Source organism: Amphiura filiformis, unplaced genomic scaffold, assembly GCF_039555335.1.
Source record: "Amphiura filiformis unplaced genomic scaffold, Afil_fr2py scaffold_54, whole genome shotgun sequence".
Classification (NCBI taxonomy): domain Eukaryota; kingdom Metazoa; phylum Echinodermata; class Ophiuroidea; order Amphilepidida; family Amphiuridae; genus Amphiura; species Amphiura filiformis.
Window position 1 is genome coordinate 363,875 of NW_027305518.1, and position 17,875 is coordinate 381,749.

General features: G+C 35.1%; 1 protein-coding gene across 1 annotated transcript; it reads left to right on the top strand.

The window, feature by feature from the left end:
- The first annotated feature begins 447 nt into the window (after positions 1–447).
- Positions 448–14,487, top strand: LOC140144426 (alpha-N-acetylneuraminide alpha-2,8-sialyltransferase-like). The gene is made up of 6 exons (XM_072166237.1): positions 448–762; positions 3,752–3,992; positions 5,335–5,437; positions 6,018–6,130; positions 8,621–8,707; positions 13,590–14,487. The coding sequence occupies exons 1-6, from the start codon at positions 639–641 to the stop codon at positions 14,170–14,172; spliced, it is 1,251 nt and encodes a 416-aa protein (XP_072022338.1). The 5' UTR covers positions 448–638; the 3' UTR covers positions 14,173–14,487.
- The last annotated feature ends 3,388 nt before the right edge of the window (positions 14,488–17,875 follow it).

Below are 17,875 nucleotides of genomic sequence, written 5' to 3' on the forward strand. Positions count from 1 at the left end.
TCTTCCACAGGGGTAGTGTGTATTTTAAATGGAATAGCCCATTAGAACACTTCAACCTTAGTCTTTCACGTGGTATTTTAGTACAGCAATGGGCATTACAATCATGAAAAAGTGTGAATTCAAAACAAATTGAGGGCGTCGCTGTAGAGCAAATCACACATCAGCACACAATATGGTCATAAACAAGTAATTATCAATTTACTCTCTCGGAAATGTCTCACGACCATGTAAATTAATCACTGATGGAAGCTGATGGAAATCGTACATTCAGTCGAAATTACTCAGCAAACCAAGCAGTACGAGTGTGTCACCCGTGTATGTAATGCATAATTTCCTTTATTTGTACGATGTATTTGTACGATACCTTCGGATCGGTTTTCGTTTCGATATCTATTTTCTGTAGTGATACTGTTTTAACACATTCAATTCAATTCAAAATGTAAATGCACGACGTATGTAAGTTATCAGATTTTACCACTCACGCCGATTTACCATCTGATGCAGCATAACACACAGGGCTTTCAGAGCGAAATAGTTAATGATTTACGAATCGCCGTGCTTTTAAAAGCTAATGGCCGCCATATGTTTCTTAGCTTACTTCATAGCATGATGTGGTATAATATCAACAATAAATCACAATGACTACGCCTCGATCGAAAAGCCGGAAACACTTACTTGCGTTCTTTATAATATGTTTCGTTAGCGTAGTAGTTTTATGGATGACATCGTATAATCCGTTGGATAGCATCAGTAAGCCTCCATGTAAGTAAACGGACCAACAACCTTGAGACATGAGTGGTATAGATTTTAGGAGGGGAGGGGGAGGTGGTTGGAGGTCTGCGTGAAATCCATGAAACAAGGTGATTCATGATGCAGTCATGTCTACAGTAGAATTCAATTCGACCTTTGCAGGACTTAAACCCCATTAAAAGCTATTAAACCAAGATAACACTCATTGGAAGCAGCTCAACTGATTAAATCATATCTTCTCTGGTTAAATTAACACATCATATGTTTCTGCTTTTACACGTACAATGGAGCAATGGCTGGGATTATAGTTTCAGTTGGGTGAACGATTATAAAGCGAGCGCTAGAGAACAATTCTGTGTGGGCTTATGTTTACGAAATGAGACAAAACTCTGCTTATTGTTAACCAGCGTTCTTGAAAATGAGAAACATGGTGGTTTGCAGACTTAACACGGTTTGGAAATAATTTCTTCATATTTTTTGGTGTTATCTGTCGTTTACATATCATTCCTAAAACACCAAAGTACGAATATTTCCAAACATCTAAATTAGCTAAAATTTAGGACATGTTACAAAACTATATTGTCTAGAATTTTAGAAGAGTACTTTTAATATTGGCCGGTTATTTTTCACACAGCGACGTTAACTAGGCAATGTACTATTACCTATAACATTAACTAAAACACCAAAGTACGAATATTTCCAAACATCTAAATTAGCTAAAAATTTAGGACATGTTACAAAACTATATTTTTCAAAAACTTTAGAAGAGTACTTTTAATATTGGCCGGTTATTTTTCACACAGCGACGTTAACTAGGCATATCCCCATTCTTTTAACGTAGGCTATTTGTAGAGGTCACGCGTCAATGGGAAAGAGCACTGTGTATTATGTATAGGAAAACGGACAGTAACTGCAGTATGTGGAGCGTCGCTTCCAGAATAACTGCATTAAGCGAAGGGAATGCGCAAGAAGCATTGCCAAGAAATGTTGCAATTTCGAAGCTAATTATAGGACATTAAAGGAGTATTTCGTGATCCTAGCATCCCCTTTTCATGACATATTTCAGTAGATATCCACGAAAAAAGCTTATTCCCAAAGTTTCAGTTGATTCCGATTTTGCATTTGCGAGTTATGCATGATTATGTGCATTATACTGCTCCATAGACAATGTGTTGTAATTTCGGTCTGGTATACCAGAATGTAATTCAAATTTACCAATATTTTTGCAAAACAAATTAATCTGCAAGAAATATTTTGTACAACATTTATCCAGAGGTTTCCAGTGGTATAAAAATCTCGCCGTTTTTTGAGAAAAGTGGGAGGATGATGCTGTGGATTACGAAATTCCCTGGAATAAAATTGCTCGCGAAGCTAAAGCGATGATAAAGCTGAAGTAATCTTTATCACTGTGCCAAATTGAAATCAAAATTTTAATATCATAAAATGTACATGCTATCTTCATGGTAATAAAAATTCTAATGTCTTAAACTTTAATATGAATAATAAATATTCATAAACGCATGAATAATATTTGTTGTATGAATAGAATATGTGACATGGTCTGATCTACTCAAACCAAAGTCGGAATTTTGTAAACTTGAGTTATTACCATTACCATGATAATCTTACTAGTGGTAAAATCCCTAAGTCCTGACATACATGTACATTGTCTTATACTTATATAAATATATACAACACCAAAAGTAATGATCCAGTCTATCTTGGAAGACAATAACTTGTGCATCAAAAACTGAAATAGCACAAATAAGTCCAGTAATTTAAATATGTTCTGCAAAATATGTACTACCTTATTTGCGTCAACAATGATCAATAGCCCCTTTAACTTTTACCATGGCGTCATGGCGACCATAGCCACTTTAGCTGTTACCATGGCGACCCATAAAATGATAAATATGCTTACGTTCACTTAAAAGGGCATTTCGTGATCCATAGCATCCTCCCCCCACTTTTCTCAAAAAAAGTTGAGATTTTTATATCACTGGAAACCTCTGGCTACATAATTTTTATGTACAAACAATTTCTTGCAGATTAATTCGTTTTGCAAAGATGTCGTGAAATTTGAATTTCGTTCTGGTATACCAGAACGAAATACAACACATTGTCTATGGAGCAGTGTAATACACATAATCATGCATAACTCGCAAACGCAAAATCGGAATCAACTGAAATTTTGGGAATAAGCTTTTTTCGTGGATATCTACTGAAAATGTCATAAAAGAGGATGCTAGGATCACGAAATACTCCTTCAAACCTATTACAAATTTTGCTTTTGTTGAGAATGCATATAAAATTGACTTGATTCGTTTTCCAGTGCAGCTTAATCGATGCATCATTTCCATTTAAATTGAGACTCTTTTGATACCACAAATATTAAAATTCAAATTGCGCAATAAGTTCTATATATTTCTACCCATGCAAAATTTTGAAGAAATGACTGAGATTACAATACCATAGTGTAATGTTGATACTGTGCGACGGGTGTGTGACCGTTGCAGGGTTCCTCATTCTCGGGGCCTCCGCCAATTCATGCCAAAAGTGAGGCAGTGGCGGCGCCAGGAATTTTTTTCGGGGGGGCATTAGGGGGGCAAAGTGAATTTCAACGCAAAATTACCGCAAAAAGTGGAAATTTTCGTAATTTTGGCTTTTTTCTGGGAGCAACAGGGGGCTAGAGTTCTGTCTGGGGAAAATGCCCCATGCCCCCCCCCGTGGCGCCCCCACTGAAGTGAGGTGACCCAATTTGGTTATTCCTTCATGTAATTTTACACGAAATTAGGGTTAGGTTTAATTCAGGGTTAGGATTAGGGTTATGATTAGGATTAGGTTAGGGATAGGGTTAGGATTAGAGTACACGAAATAATTACATGAAGGATTGACCCACAATTTCCAGAACATTTAGTTATTTCAGTTTCAGTTTATTATCCTCTTCCATTTGTGATGTGTTTAGTTCGTGTAACAATTACATCTTTTCTTTGCGTTTCAGTTTCTATGATGTTAAACAGTAGTCACAGAACTCATTGGAATATCTTGATGAGAAATGCATCGATTTCCACAAAAAACGAATCAGATGCAGTGAATTACACTGAGCCGGCAATAGCTATGATGACATATTTACGCGACATCACTCTAAAATTGCCTGCTCAAATTGACGATTTCTTTTTATATGTGACTGATATATTTTCAAAACCATGGAGTCATAATCTTAACAATACTATGCTATTCAGGTAGGTAATTAATTATTTACTAAAAGCACTTCTCTAATGTTTATTGTCGAGTTTTATTTTGCTTGGTTGGTATTCGTTCGTGTGTTTCGAGGATGGCTCTAATTGACCCAGTTGCATAAAGTTCATAAACTGATCAACCTACATTTGTGACCGTACAGCACGAATGAGCCGTAAATGTCCTCAATTGTATTCTGAGTTACAGTGTAAAATGGGCATGAAGGACGTATTCATAGGTACCTCAATTTGCTGCTACGTGTACCTCATTTAATGAGATAAACGCACCCCCAAATTGAACTACCTATGAATATGACCTTCATGCCCATTTTACACTGTAACTCAGAATACAATTGAGGACATTTACGGCTCATTCGTGCTGTACGGTCACATTTAACCATCATTGCCCAACATTTGACCTGGAGGTGTGGATTATTTTCATAAATATTAATTCGTCATTTAATTTGTCTTTCATTAATTTGTCATTACAAGTGGAGTACTTGTCAGTAACGAAAATAATTTGTTAAATGGTCAAAATTGTTTTATTTTATTATAATACTAATTTATTATTCTTTCAGTATGAAAGGTCCTTAATTACAGCCTGTCTCAAAAAAATTGTGCAAGTGAAAAGCGCCCTCTGTGGTAATTAGAAAATACCGTTGTGACATGATGCTTACATCAACGTCAAGGGCACAGTCTTAGCTCTCAACTTGTCTAAGTTCATTAACCTATAAGTGTGCAATATTGTTTGTCTTGAGTGACAAAGAGAACAGTATTTACCATAATAAAATCATTGACATGCACATGTATTTAATTTTACAGCAGAATGTGAAATATGTATCTTTTAATTTGTCGTAAGTGGAAAAAGAGGATTATTATACCTGTATCATGATAAAACAGTAAAAACAGTAAAAACAATTGTGTATTGTTGTGTAGTTGATGCATTCTTTTGATTTCACGAAGGAACTCTTGATAAACTTGATGCTATCATTGATTTACATGTACAGCCCTCTTCCTTAGTAAAAGTGGCACAATTGTGATTTCACCCTTTCGTTGTTAAGTAAGCATATCTCGAGATTAAAACAAGCAAATTGAACAGAACAAACGGCATTCGAGAGCTAAGTCTACGCCCTTGACGTTGATGTAAGCATTATGCCACAACGGTATTTTCTAATTGCCAATGAGGGCGCTTGAAAAGCATTATGCTTTCTTTATTGTTGTTCCACATGTTCCCGTTGTTTGTAATTTTATCGATTAATAATCTAAATCGATTTGTGATCTAAATCGATTAATATACCGACATAGTGAAACAATTCTTAAATTTTATCTTTTCTTTTAACTTCGACAGATTATTCTACAGCAGTGAAACCAACAAGAACTTTTATGATGAAGTTATGCTAACGCAGAAAAACACGGGAAATACGTCGATTGGACGCAGAAAACTTCCCAAGGTATAACACAATATAGTAGTCAATACAAACCAAATTTATAACAATTAAGGTATCTTTTCTAAAGGGATACAAATGTCTATAGCAGTATTACATTTGTGGTGTGATCAAGCAAAATCAGTCTGAATCGCACATATTCGATTTTCAGTTTATTATAGGATTGTAAATAGCATTTGCAAAGCTACATTTTTGCAGAAAACTCCATCGAATTTGGACAACCAGTTCCAAAGATATGAGCAGTTAATGAGTTCCCAAAACAATAGGAAACAAAAGGAAAGACTTCTTTATTTGGCTATATCTCAAAATCAATATTTCCGACTTCCGACTGATTTTGCTTGATCACATCACATGTGTGTTGTAATCCCTCAAACTAGGTAATTTATCTTAAGAATACTATGAAAAATGTAAGTTAAGTATTTCTACACAATATTTTTACGGAACAGTTCTGGCAATGTTGCTGCCGTAAATTTAAAGCACTTATTTTGTACAGTGCATAGGACATTCACTATTATCTAGAAGCAATATATAATTCTAAATGTACAAGTTCGATCTTAACCAGTATTTTTTTTTTCATTCATTTCAGGAAAGTTTACTTCCCCAGCCACCCTATAAATCATGCAGTGTTGTCGGCAGTAGCGGACTATTATTAGGATCAAAATGTGGTAGACGTATCGATGAACAGGATTTTGTGTTTAGGTATGATTTTGAAATGTAGTGAAATAACTAGTCCGGTTCTGTCTCCTTTCCTCCTTGTTCTCTTTGTCTCCTTCACTCTCTTCTCTGCCTTCTCCTCTTTTTTCACCTCATCTAACCTTCCCTCTCGCCCCTCTCCTCTACTCTTTTCTTTCGCTTCGCTTTTCTCCTTCCCGTATCTTCTCTCACCTCGTCATCTAGTTATACCCGCATGCAATAGCATGCAGGGTATCTTCCCATCCTGTGGTTTCTTCTCCTTCTCCATCTCCTTCTTCTCCATCAAACACATCATTCTGTCAAGGCTAGCGCTAAAACTACAAAGGCCCTGGGGCCCATATGTGGTACACTTATGGGCCCTACCCCGTAGAAGTGCCTTTTGCCCATCTTGGCCCCAGAGGTCAAAGGTCACGGGCCTCAGGGGCCCAAATGTGAAAATACAAATCACGCCATTTCTCATCAAATGAAGCAGCCTCAGGGCCCTGAGTTGGTTCACTGATAGCCCTAGGGGTACTCTATATTTACAAATATACAAGAGCCCCATATGTTATATATTATGGGCCCCAGGGGCCCAAATGTTAAAATATGGTGCAACAGATTGACAAGCCTAGCTCTAAAAGTACAAGATCACTAGGGCTCATATGTGGCATATGTATGGGCCCTAAGTTGTAGATGTGCCTTTTGCCTATTTTGGCCCCAGATGCACAAGGCTGGGGGCCCCAGGGGCCCAAATGTTAAAACAAAGGGCCGGTCGTTTCTCAGCAAAATAGCTACATGGTTCAGATTTGGTACACAGATAGGTCTTCAGTATTATATTGTCATATGTATATATAATCCCCATATATCACATAATATGGGCCCCAGGGCCCAAACGTTAAAACATAGGGCCGGCCGTTATTCAGTAAATAAAGCAGCTACAATGCCCAGCTTGAGTCTACTGATAGCACTTGAGAATCATACTTCAACATGAGCCCCATAAGTCATATATATTGGGCCCCAGGGCCCCAAATGTTAAAACAAAGGGCCGGCCGTTTCTCATCATATAAAGCAACTTTATGGCTCAGAGTTTGTACACAGATTGCACCTGAAAAACTACATTGTTATATGTACATATGAGCCCCATATATCACATAATATTGGCCCCAGGGCCCCAAACGCTAAAACATAGGGCCGGCCGTTACTCAGTAAATAAAGTAGCTACAGTGGCCAGCTTGAGTCTACGGATAGCACTAGAAAATTATACTTCAACATAAATATGTACATGGGCCTCATAAGTCAAATATTATGGGCCCCAGGGCCCCAAATGTTAAAACAAAGGGCGTGCCGTTTCTCATCAAGGAAAGCAGCTTTCGGGCTCAGAATTTTTACACAGATAGCACCTGAGAATTATATTGTTACTAACACCCACACACCCATCCACCCCACACACGTAGGACTAAGCAGACAGATCGTATTATATCATAATTGGAAATACCAGCGTGAAGCGTCAAGGCTGTTCCAGTTAAATTACATACCCATTGGCTGTTCCATTTAATTTACATACTCCCTCTGAAATGGCCCCAAAATAGGCTGTTCCGTATAATTTACATACTCCCTCTGAAATGGCTTTTACATTTAATTTACATACTCTGGAATAGTTTCCCCCTAATCATATTGCAGAGCTTCACTGTGAGTAACTTTTTACAATGTCTTTATTTTAAGTGGTACGAGGGTGCAACCTACATTAAAGCAATATTATAACATTATCATACAAAATAGATTAGCATTTCTTTGACATAAAATGTTAGTTTTTACTGTCAGATATATCCCTTTATTTTTGAGCCGAACAACTACGGCAAAGCAAAGAAAATTGGAATTTACTACCAGCGCGTATGTCGCCAATACGTACCACTCCTTCGGTCATGTTGTGGTACGACCCTTTGTTGTGTAGATCACCGTCACGTACGCCGTGTAACGTACTGTCATGACTGTGTGTTATGAACATCGTGTATGCGTTCGACTAATAATTCCATCGTAATAATAAGACGCCGGTTCCGGCGCTTTATTCAAAATCTCGGATTTTCACAAAACTACAGCACCTAGAGTCTTGATTTTTGCAGGGTATATTGGTTTAATAAAGTACAATATAATCGTGTAAAAAAATTAATTTTAAAAAATCAGTGAGGGCGTTCTCAATAGCAAATGTTATAATATGGCTTTAAATTAAAGCTTGTGACTAGACTTGGACTTTCACTTTTTACACATTTTCTGCCCAATTGGGCGTCCTTTTACAATTTCTTTATTTTAAGTCCTCAGAAAATAAGGACTGTAAGTTTGGGTACACCGATACCATGCGGGTATAGCCGTATTTGTGTACAAATATATAGCCTTCTAGTTTGTATTCTCTTCTTGCATACTAAAATATTATACTATTTAATATTTTTAATATTTTAAAAATTAAATTTTTTTTAGTACAATGCATTATTTAAAATTCATTTCTATTTATTTAAATCTTAGATTTAATTTGGCTTCAATAGCAGGATTTGAAGAAGATGTTGGCAAGAAAACTAACATGACAACATTGAACCCATCGATAGTAAAAAGGTACGTATAAACGGAAATATGCAACTATTTTTACAAGAAACAATACATTTTAATTATGGAGAATGACTTACTCTATGGATAAACATAATAGATAAGATAAATTTGCCCACATAAGTTGCTCAAAACAAATTGAATCATATTTAATTTTGGATTGTTTGGAAATCCCCTGCTCGCTAGAATGCTCAATGTATTGCACCATTAACGGAATCCCCGAAAATGTAAAGTGAATATGACATCATGTTGGGAAAACCCAGGAAGTGATGTAATGAGAATTGTTAATATTATGGAGAATGACTTACTCTATGGATAAACATAATAGATAAGATAAATTTGCCCACATAAGTTGCTCAAAACAAATTGAATCATATCTAATTTTGGATTGTTGGGAAATCCCCTGCTCGCTAGAATTAGGTATATCATCTCAAAAATAAGGGCAGTAGAAACACGGTGTTTAATGTTTCTACATGAATGACCTTTATTAAAGCATCAAAAATCAAAAAACCGAATTGAAATCGGTCAATGCATTGTGACGTAGTGTCAATTTTAAGATGCTCATAAATGGAATGCAAATCTGCCACAAATTCCTAAAATGACAAAATTGGCACATTTCGAGATTTTGAAGGTTTATTTGGACACTTGCTTGAAAAAGCAACGTTAATTTAAGTATCACAGGTTAATTGCCTATCTTTTTAACTTCGTCAAAGAAAACAAAATTAAAAAATCTATCATTGAATAATTATAATAAATTAACCAAATATACTATTTTAGCAATTCCGGCCAATCTGCAGACAAATAAAAGTTGAAAAAATGACTAAGTTCAGCTAATTAATATGCAAAATTGATGCCAAAAGAAAACCGTACATGATATCAGGGTGCGGTTTTTTTCACAAACATGTGTATACAAAGTTCTTTCAATTGATAACAAAAAAATACACAAAAAGTCATTAATTATGCAAATTAGGTAATTACAGCTAATTATGTATTTATGCTATTATTATGCAAATTAGGCATGAGTAATTTTAGCTTTTTTTCAATATTTAATGAACGTCTGTTCATTCATAATTTTTTTAAGTATGATCCTGTTATGAGGTTGAATAAATGAACTGCAGTTAATTATTTAAAAACAATACAAAAAAAATAAAAAAAGTTTGACATTTTGACGGTGTCTAGAATATAATTTTCATTTTACTGTAAACATGGTATGTGTCACCATTACTCAAAGCCAAGTCCGAAAAGTAAAAATTAAAATTCAGTTGCAATGAGACTTTAAATTAACATTTTGTCATCTGGATTAACATGGGAGAACAATCGGTAAAGTGAACAGCAATTTTACTGTACCGCGTATACAAAAAATAGTATGGCCTTGGACACACACAATGGCTTAGAGCTATTGTGGTTTGGAAAATTACTCCCTAAAAAAAACATTGATTAATGTTTTGCTTCAACTGGTTTTAGGGAAGTGTTTCATTTGTTGTCGACGGAATTAATTTACATGCTAAGAAAGATTAGTATTTCAGCTAAATGGTGGTAGTTCCTTTACTTCAATAGGCCTATATTTGAAGAGCTTTGTTTCAAAACCCCTTACATCCACTTTTGGCCAAATTGAGTTATTGGCATAATATTATAGTGTGGGTAAAAATACACATTTTGGTGGTTGTTTGACCTTCATACTACCTTCCATTCCGGAGTTATCGCATATTTCCCGTTTGGGAAATCTTAGGAATTTCCGGAAATCTGAACTTAAAATGAATATAGAATTGTTTTGTTTTAAATTTTTTGATGTATAATGGTAGCCTGGAATGTTCTTTACCTATTCAAACCAAAAGGAACTGTTTTTGGGTCACTATGTTTGAAAAAAAATCATTTTAATTAACAAAAGGTGTAGCTTCGGAAATACCCAAAAAAATGCCATTTTCCCGAATTTAATTAAAAATTCATAATTAAAAAAGTAAATGAGATATTTCAATTTTTCTTTTTGATTTTCAAAGCATTAGTCAAGTTACATAATGTAGTGCAAACAAATGGGCTCAAATTTGATTGCAAAGGTGGTTTCTAGAAAAGGGGTAAATTTATTTTGTTGCAAAACCAATTACATCCACAAAAAGTGCGATATAAAAGAAATAATAAAATAAATAGGAAGCCTTGAAAATTGTCCCAAACCTATTCTTTTAGTTTCTATTCATCAACACTTTATCCAATCCCAAATTGAATCAAATCGAACAAGTAATACTTGCACAATTAAAAAAAGCTGTTTTTCTCAAAAAGTCAAAAGTGGATGTTAGGGGTTTTGCAACAAAGCTCTTCATTTACTGATTTATGAGCGATCTTCAAAAATCCATAAAAACAGGCAGTAGCTCTTAAACAAAACAATTTGTAATTTTTGAGGACCCGATGTTAGCCTCGGAAAGGCTTCACACATCATATATTAAAAATTTAAACAATTTGGATAAATTAAGCATATGAAGAAATTCATTTATCGACATGGATGTTTTCTAAAATTGGCCAAATTTGAAGCGCGCCCTTTTCAATTCACTGTTATGCTTGCATGCACAGTGTAGCAGAATTATTGTGCAGCCACTGTGACATACCTACTAGAATGCTCAATGTATTGCACCATTAACGGAATCCCCGAAAATGTAAAGTGAATATGACATCATGTTGGGAAAACCCAGGAAGTGATGTAATGAGAATTGTTAATATTTATTCATCTTGGGAATTCCCAGATTGCTTATCTAAGTGCATTGCCTAATGCTAATTAGAAATTCCCATTTCTAAAATAAGCTGAATGTGACAGAATGGTATATCAATAGATTGTGAGTATAAAAGGTGAAAGCAATTTAGTTTGCTCTTGGCAGAATATGAAGAGATATTGTAGACTCTCTATAATGTGTTGGTCGTCGTTGTGCTTCTAAAGGAGGTACATTTGAACCAATTTGCATAACCAATAATGTGCTATTTTAATGCAGCAACAAGGAAGATTTTAAGTATATGAAGGTACTCCTCCTCCCTAAAGGATTAAAATTCTTCTGTCGACTTGCTCGAGTCTGGTTTATAAAACAACACATCTGTCAATAAAAAGGATCAGTGCAGAAAGAAGCCAGTTTCCTGGAGAAATAGAGTGACTGGCGAAAGAAGCATCTTAGCTGGAGAAAGTGTCAAGGATTTGAGCGTTTGGAGAAAGTAGCATCATTTGTGTGCGAGGATTTTACACAAAGGATATAACTGCAAGTGTACAATGGACTTCGCTGAACAGTGATTTTCGTAGGGTAAGCGAACAAGGATATATGCATCAGCCAGCCAGAACATTGTACCAGAACACTATAATCATCAAGAAGAAGACTGCTGGTTTAGTACTAATTAATATTAAAATTGCGATTGTGTTATTATATTGCGTGTGTATTTATTGTTCATGTACCAATCATATTTTACTTTTAATTAAAGACCAGATATTGTTAACTTAATCAAACATTGTATTATTGTTGTGCATTCGTGTGAGCTTGGGAAAAAGGTGATTTTGGCCTTGAAGGTTTACGGGTCGTAACAATGTACGGCAAGGAGTTTTTAAAATTACCCTGATGAAGAGACCCAAAATATTTCTGGATTTTGAACTTATTCCTGTTATACAGGGTGTCTCAATAAAAATAGGCCCTGTGGATTAGAGGACGTAACTTAAAATTTCGGCATTAAAATCAAAACTATTTGTGTAGATTCAAGAACCTTGACGTTTCCTTTTTAAGATGGTGCGCAAATCAGCAAAATCTGTTCACGCGTCACTGAGATAATTGGGATTGTACAAATAGACCCATTTTTGGACCGTTCCAATGGGGCAATACACATAATGTGCTGCAAGGTAGTTTAGAATGGAAGAAAACATGAAGTAAACTCTCAGTCTTGCCGGGTACAAGTTAAAAACAGCAACCAACCAATGATTCAATCTCCCAAATAATGTTTTCACATCTTTTTCTTTGGGTTAAAAATATGTGAAAATATACCTTCTACAAATATAGTTCATACATTTTTCAAGTAACAAAGGGGCCATGGGGTCAGTTAAGTTTCATAATGTTCACATGACCAGGAAAAAAATATTTTTCAGATAATGATTCATTTTATTTGATTTAATTCGCAAAGCGTGCTTCCTTAACTGATTTGCACCAGGACCATCACTCAAACATTATATTGGAAAATAATAAAGAAATCACATAAAGTGTGTATTCTTTTTAAAGTATTGGTGCTGCCTTTCAGATAAACAAATCCTGCTTATTTATTGTTTAAATGCGCCATATTCCTGTATAGAGATGTTTTTGCTCAAAAGGGTAAATCCTGTTTAGGCTATTAAGAAAGAAGTCTTTTTCGTGTTTTTCTGGTCATGTATGTGTAGACTGTGAAAATTAAGTGACCGATTGGCCCTATATTGTTTCTTGAGAAATGTTTTTCAATATTGTTATCCCAAACAGAAAGGTGCGAAAAACATTCTTTGAGAGATTAAATGATTGGTTAATCTTTTTTAATTCGTACCCAGCAACTTCATCTCTTTTTGTCCATTATAAACTACAATGCAGCACATTAGTGTTTAATGTGTATTGCCCCATTGGAACGGTCCAAAAAAGGGTCTATTTGTAAAATCCCAATTATCTCTGTGACGCGTGAACGGATTTTGATGTTGTGTGTACCAATTTAAAGAAGAAAAGTCATGGTTTTTTAATCTTTAAAAAAGTTTTGATTTTACTGCCGACATTTTAAGTTACGTCCCCAAATCCGCAGTGCCTATTTTTATTGAGACACCCTGTATATATTTAAACACAGTGTAAAAATCTTTCTATCATCTTATTTTATAGATCTGCTAAGTTAAAATCAATCATTTTTTGTTTGTTTTTCAAAATAGATATAGACTGGAAAATGCTTCAAACCGTGCAGAATTCTCACGATCGAAGTTGTTCGACCAAGAGGGTGTGATTTGGACTACAATGACAAACATAGATAGAACCGTTGACGCCATTAAACTACTGAATGATTCAAACATAACACTAGTAATGGGCAACAAGAAACATTTAAACGAAAATGCTGAATTTTGGAAAAGATATGCCGGGCTTGGACGTCGTCCGACTACAGGGTTCTATTTCGTAACCGGCGCTCTGAATTTATGCTCAGAGGTGCACCTGTTTGGTTTCTGGCCATTTACTACATCCTTGGATGGTCGTAATATTCCATCTCATTATTATGATGATCTTACACTTCGTAAAATTCATGATGCATCGTATGAACTAAAATTGCTATTGAATATGCATCAATTAGGACTGTTAAAATTCCACATTGAGAACTGCACAACAGGAGACATCAAGTATGTTCCTCGTCAGTCTTGGTTTACCAAAGTTGTGAATTCAGCACATCATTTGTTTCAATCAATTGTCCCTGGATTAAACCAATTATTATTGATTTTAGACAATAAGGACAGTTTAGAAAAGTGACGATTTTACTCGGAAATTCAAAAGAAACATTGCGGAGGAGTTCTTGGAGCCAAATGCATACAAGGGGCGGTCGAAGTCATACTAGAGGGACGCACAATATTACGAAATGGTGAAAATGGTAATACATCTGCGACTGATCTTATTTCCCCCCTCCTTCTCTTGGTTGCTGGGGTACATGTAACTTATAGTATATGGTATATTTGGGGAGTCATTTTGCTACATTTAACATATTTTGGCATCCTTACATCTCAAATGATAAAATTCGATTTGTTCTATTTTTATATACCCTCTATGATTCTGTTTTGTATTGTCTTGATCGCCTTTGCATTTAATGCAACTAAAGTCAAATATGAATATGTATATTAGTATCTTTTTAAATTTATAACATTGCTTTAGTTACCACATGATTTCTACAAGATATGTTTAAGGAAAGCTGCACTATCGTATATTTGTACTTAAATTATATTTTCATGTCATTAAAATCACTGAAACAGGCACTGTATCAATGTTTTTGAATGAAATGTTTGATCGATTTCTTGAAAATGACTTTCGAGTGAACATGGAACTTGCATACACACAGTTAAATTAATTAATTAATTAATTAATTAATACAAATTATGTAAATTGAGATAATTTATTGTAGCAAGAATGTTAAATTATTTATCTTCAGATAAATTAATAAATTATTGGAAAAGAATGTACAAGTCAGCCACACAGGCTGGACATACAAAAGTTGACTTCTGAATCACATTTAACCAAGTTTCATCTTAAGCAAAACAAATACATCTTTGGATCAAACAGAGGATTGGATTGAAAAACAACATTTTTAACCGCAATTAAATAATTAGAAATCAATCAAAGCATATAACAAGAGCGGGCATCAACGCATAAGCTATTTACTGATATAGATATTATTAAATCCACCGGTATTTACAATCAAGTAAATAAAGATACTCTAAGCAAGTAATTATTACCATACACAAAGCCTTGTAGAAAGGAGAGACAATCTACTGATGAAGTTCTTCAGGTTTCGAAGAAACTCATACAAAGCATTCATAACCCTCTATAAAACGCTGTAGAAAGTGGGGACAATCTACTTACAAGGTTCTTTTTTGGGGGGGATAGTACATTGATAATACAGCACTATGTATACCAAAACAAAACCTGACAAAACTGCACTATGTACATACAACAACCAAAACCTTGCTGTCTACTAAAGATAGTAAATAAGAGATACGGACAAATTCTAGTAATCTGCTGTCTACTGAAGATAGTAAATAAGAGATACGGACAAATTCTAGTAATCTGCTGTCTACTGAAGATAGTAAATAAGAGATATGGACAAATTCTAGTAACTTGCTGTCTACTGAAGATAGTAAATAAGAGGTATGGACAAATTCTAGTAACTTGCTGTCTACTGAAGATAGTAAATAAGAGATATGGACAGATTCTAGTAACTTGCTGTCTACTGAAGATACAATGTAGTAAATAAGAGATATGGACAGATTCTAGTAAATTACTGTCTACTGAAGATAGTAAATAAGAGATATGGACCAATTCTAGTAACTTGCTGTCTACTGAAGATAGTAAATAAGAGGTATGGACAAATTCTAGTAACTTGCTGTCTACTGAAGATAGTAAATAAGAGATATGGACAGATTCTAGTAACTTGCTGTCTACTGAAGATACATGTAGTAAATAAGAGATATGGACAGATTCTAGTAAATTACTGTCTACTGAAGATAGTAAATAAGAGATATGGACAAATTCTAGTAATTTGCTGTCTACTGAAGATAGTAAATAAGAGATATGGACAGATTCTAGTAACTTGCTGTCTACTGAAGATAGTAAATAAGAGATATGGACAGATTCTAGTAACTTGCTGTCTACTGAAGATAGTAAATAGGAGATATGGACAAATTCTAGTAAATTACTGTCTACTGAAGATAGTAAATAAGAGATATGGACAAATTCTAGTAACTTGCTGTCTACTGAAGATAGTAAATAAGAGGTATGGACAAATTCTAGTAACTTGCTGTCTACTGAAGATAGTAAATAAGAGATATGGACAGATTCTAGTAACTTGCTGTCTACTGAAGATAGTAAATAAGAGATATGGACAGATTCTAGTAAATTACTGTCTACTGAAGATAGTAAATAAGAGATATGGACAAATTCTAGTAATTTGCTGTCTACTGAAGATAGTAAATAAGAGATATGGACAGATTCTAGTAACTTGCTGTCTACTGAAGATAGTAAATAAGAGATATGGACAGATTCTAGTAACTTGCTGTCTACTGAAGATAGTAAATAGGAGATATGGACCAATTCTAGTAAATTACTGTCTACTGAAGATAGTAAATAAGAGGTATGGACAAATTCTAGTAACTTGCTGTCTACTGAAGATAGTAAATAAGAGATATGGACAGATTCTAGTAACTTGCTGTCTACTGAAGATAGTAAATAAGAGGTATGGATAAATTCTAGTAACTTGCTGTCTACTGAAGATAGTAAATAAGAAGGCTAGACAAATGCTGCTTATTTGTCGTCTAACCCTCTATAAACGCAGTAGAAAGTGAAGACATTCTATTGACGAGATTCTTCAGGTTTTGAAGAAACTCCATACAAAGCATCCCACTATAAAACGCAGTTGAAAGTGGGGACAATATACAGAATAAGCTTACGGTACGCGGTGCAGTGCACACGTCTGTTTGATCTCGCAATAAAACATCTTTAACTTGAACCCATCTTTATGTCAGTCAGTGTTGCCGATGCCCTATAAGCAGTGAAAGCTCCAAGGTGTGAAGAATCAACAATCGACCGCATCAAATGTCCCCAGGTTTAACAAATGTTACGTTTAGCCAACGGAGGAACGCCGCGGCGCGCCGCTTCATTGATAAACCATCCAATACCTAATGATGGATGTTGCAACATCAACTCACAAAGAAAAAATACTTCCAAACAATATCCAAAACCGGGTAAACGATCTTATGTTACAAACTGAACTATAATTTGGATCATCTCAAGTTGGGTAGTGACGTATGTGCGTATTTCTCTCGTCGCAGAATCGAATCGCGTGCGTAAAGTTAAACGCCATTAGTACACGCATGCGTACAGGGGCGGTATGAGCATTTTGACGTCACTACCAAACTTGAGGTGAACCAAATTATAGCACAATTTAGCGACTTAACCTTAACCGCGGCGTTGGCAATAGAGGTTGTGCATCATACCGTAAATATGGCGGACTAATGCATTCAACAAAAGCATGATTGCAATCTACCGCGACAGTTCGTCTCACACGTATGCACTACGATCAAATAGGTTGATGACAACCAGGAGGGTGAAAGTGCATAGGAACAATGCCGGGAACTACGTCACGCTATTGTTCGACTAAGGCTACATCATTTTTAACGCATGCGTGTTCGTCAATACAGCTTTAGTCTCCTCCACCTTCGCAACACGGTACGTGGAGTGAATGGAATCACACTGACGGCGGAGGAGAATACTAACTGGTCAGACAATTTAATTCTATCAAGCATATAATACCTGAACAATCACCGTCATTTGATCGATTTACTACAGAATATATTGTATACACAAAATATAATTTTAAAATTGTAAACCTGTTAACTTATATATTTGTGTACTAAAGTATAAGGACACGTGAATAAAATCATGTAGAAGACAAAATGGCCGCTAATCC

What these genes read in the sequence shown, in the direction of transcription:
- LOC140144426 (XM_072166237.1), top strand. Translation starts at nt 639, where the DNA reads ATGACTACGCCTCGATCGAAAAGCCGGAAACACTTACTTGCGTTCTTT. An exon ending in TAGCATCAGTAAGCCTCCAT is followed by an intron (nt 763 to 3,751) that starts GTAAGTAAACGG and finishes TTTGCGTTTCAG; the next exon opens with TTTCTATGATGTTAAACAGT. An exon ending in AACCCATCGATAGTAAAAAG is followed by an intron (nt 8,708 to 13,589) that starts GTACGTATAAAC and finishes TTTTCAAAATAG; the next exon opens with ATATAGACTGGAAAATGCTT.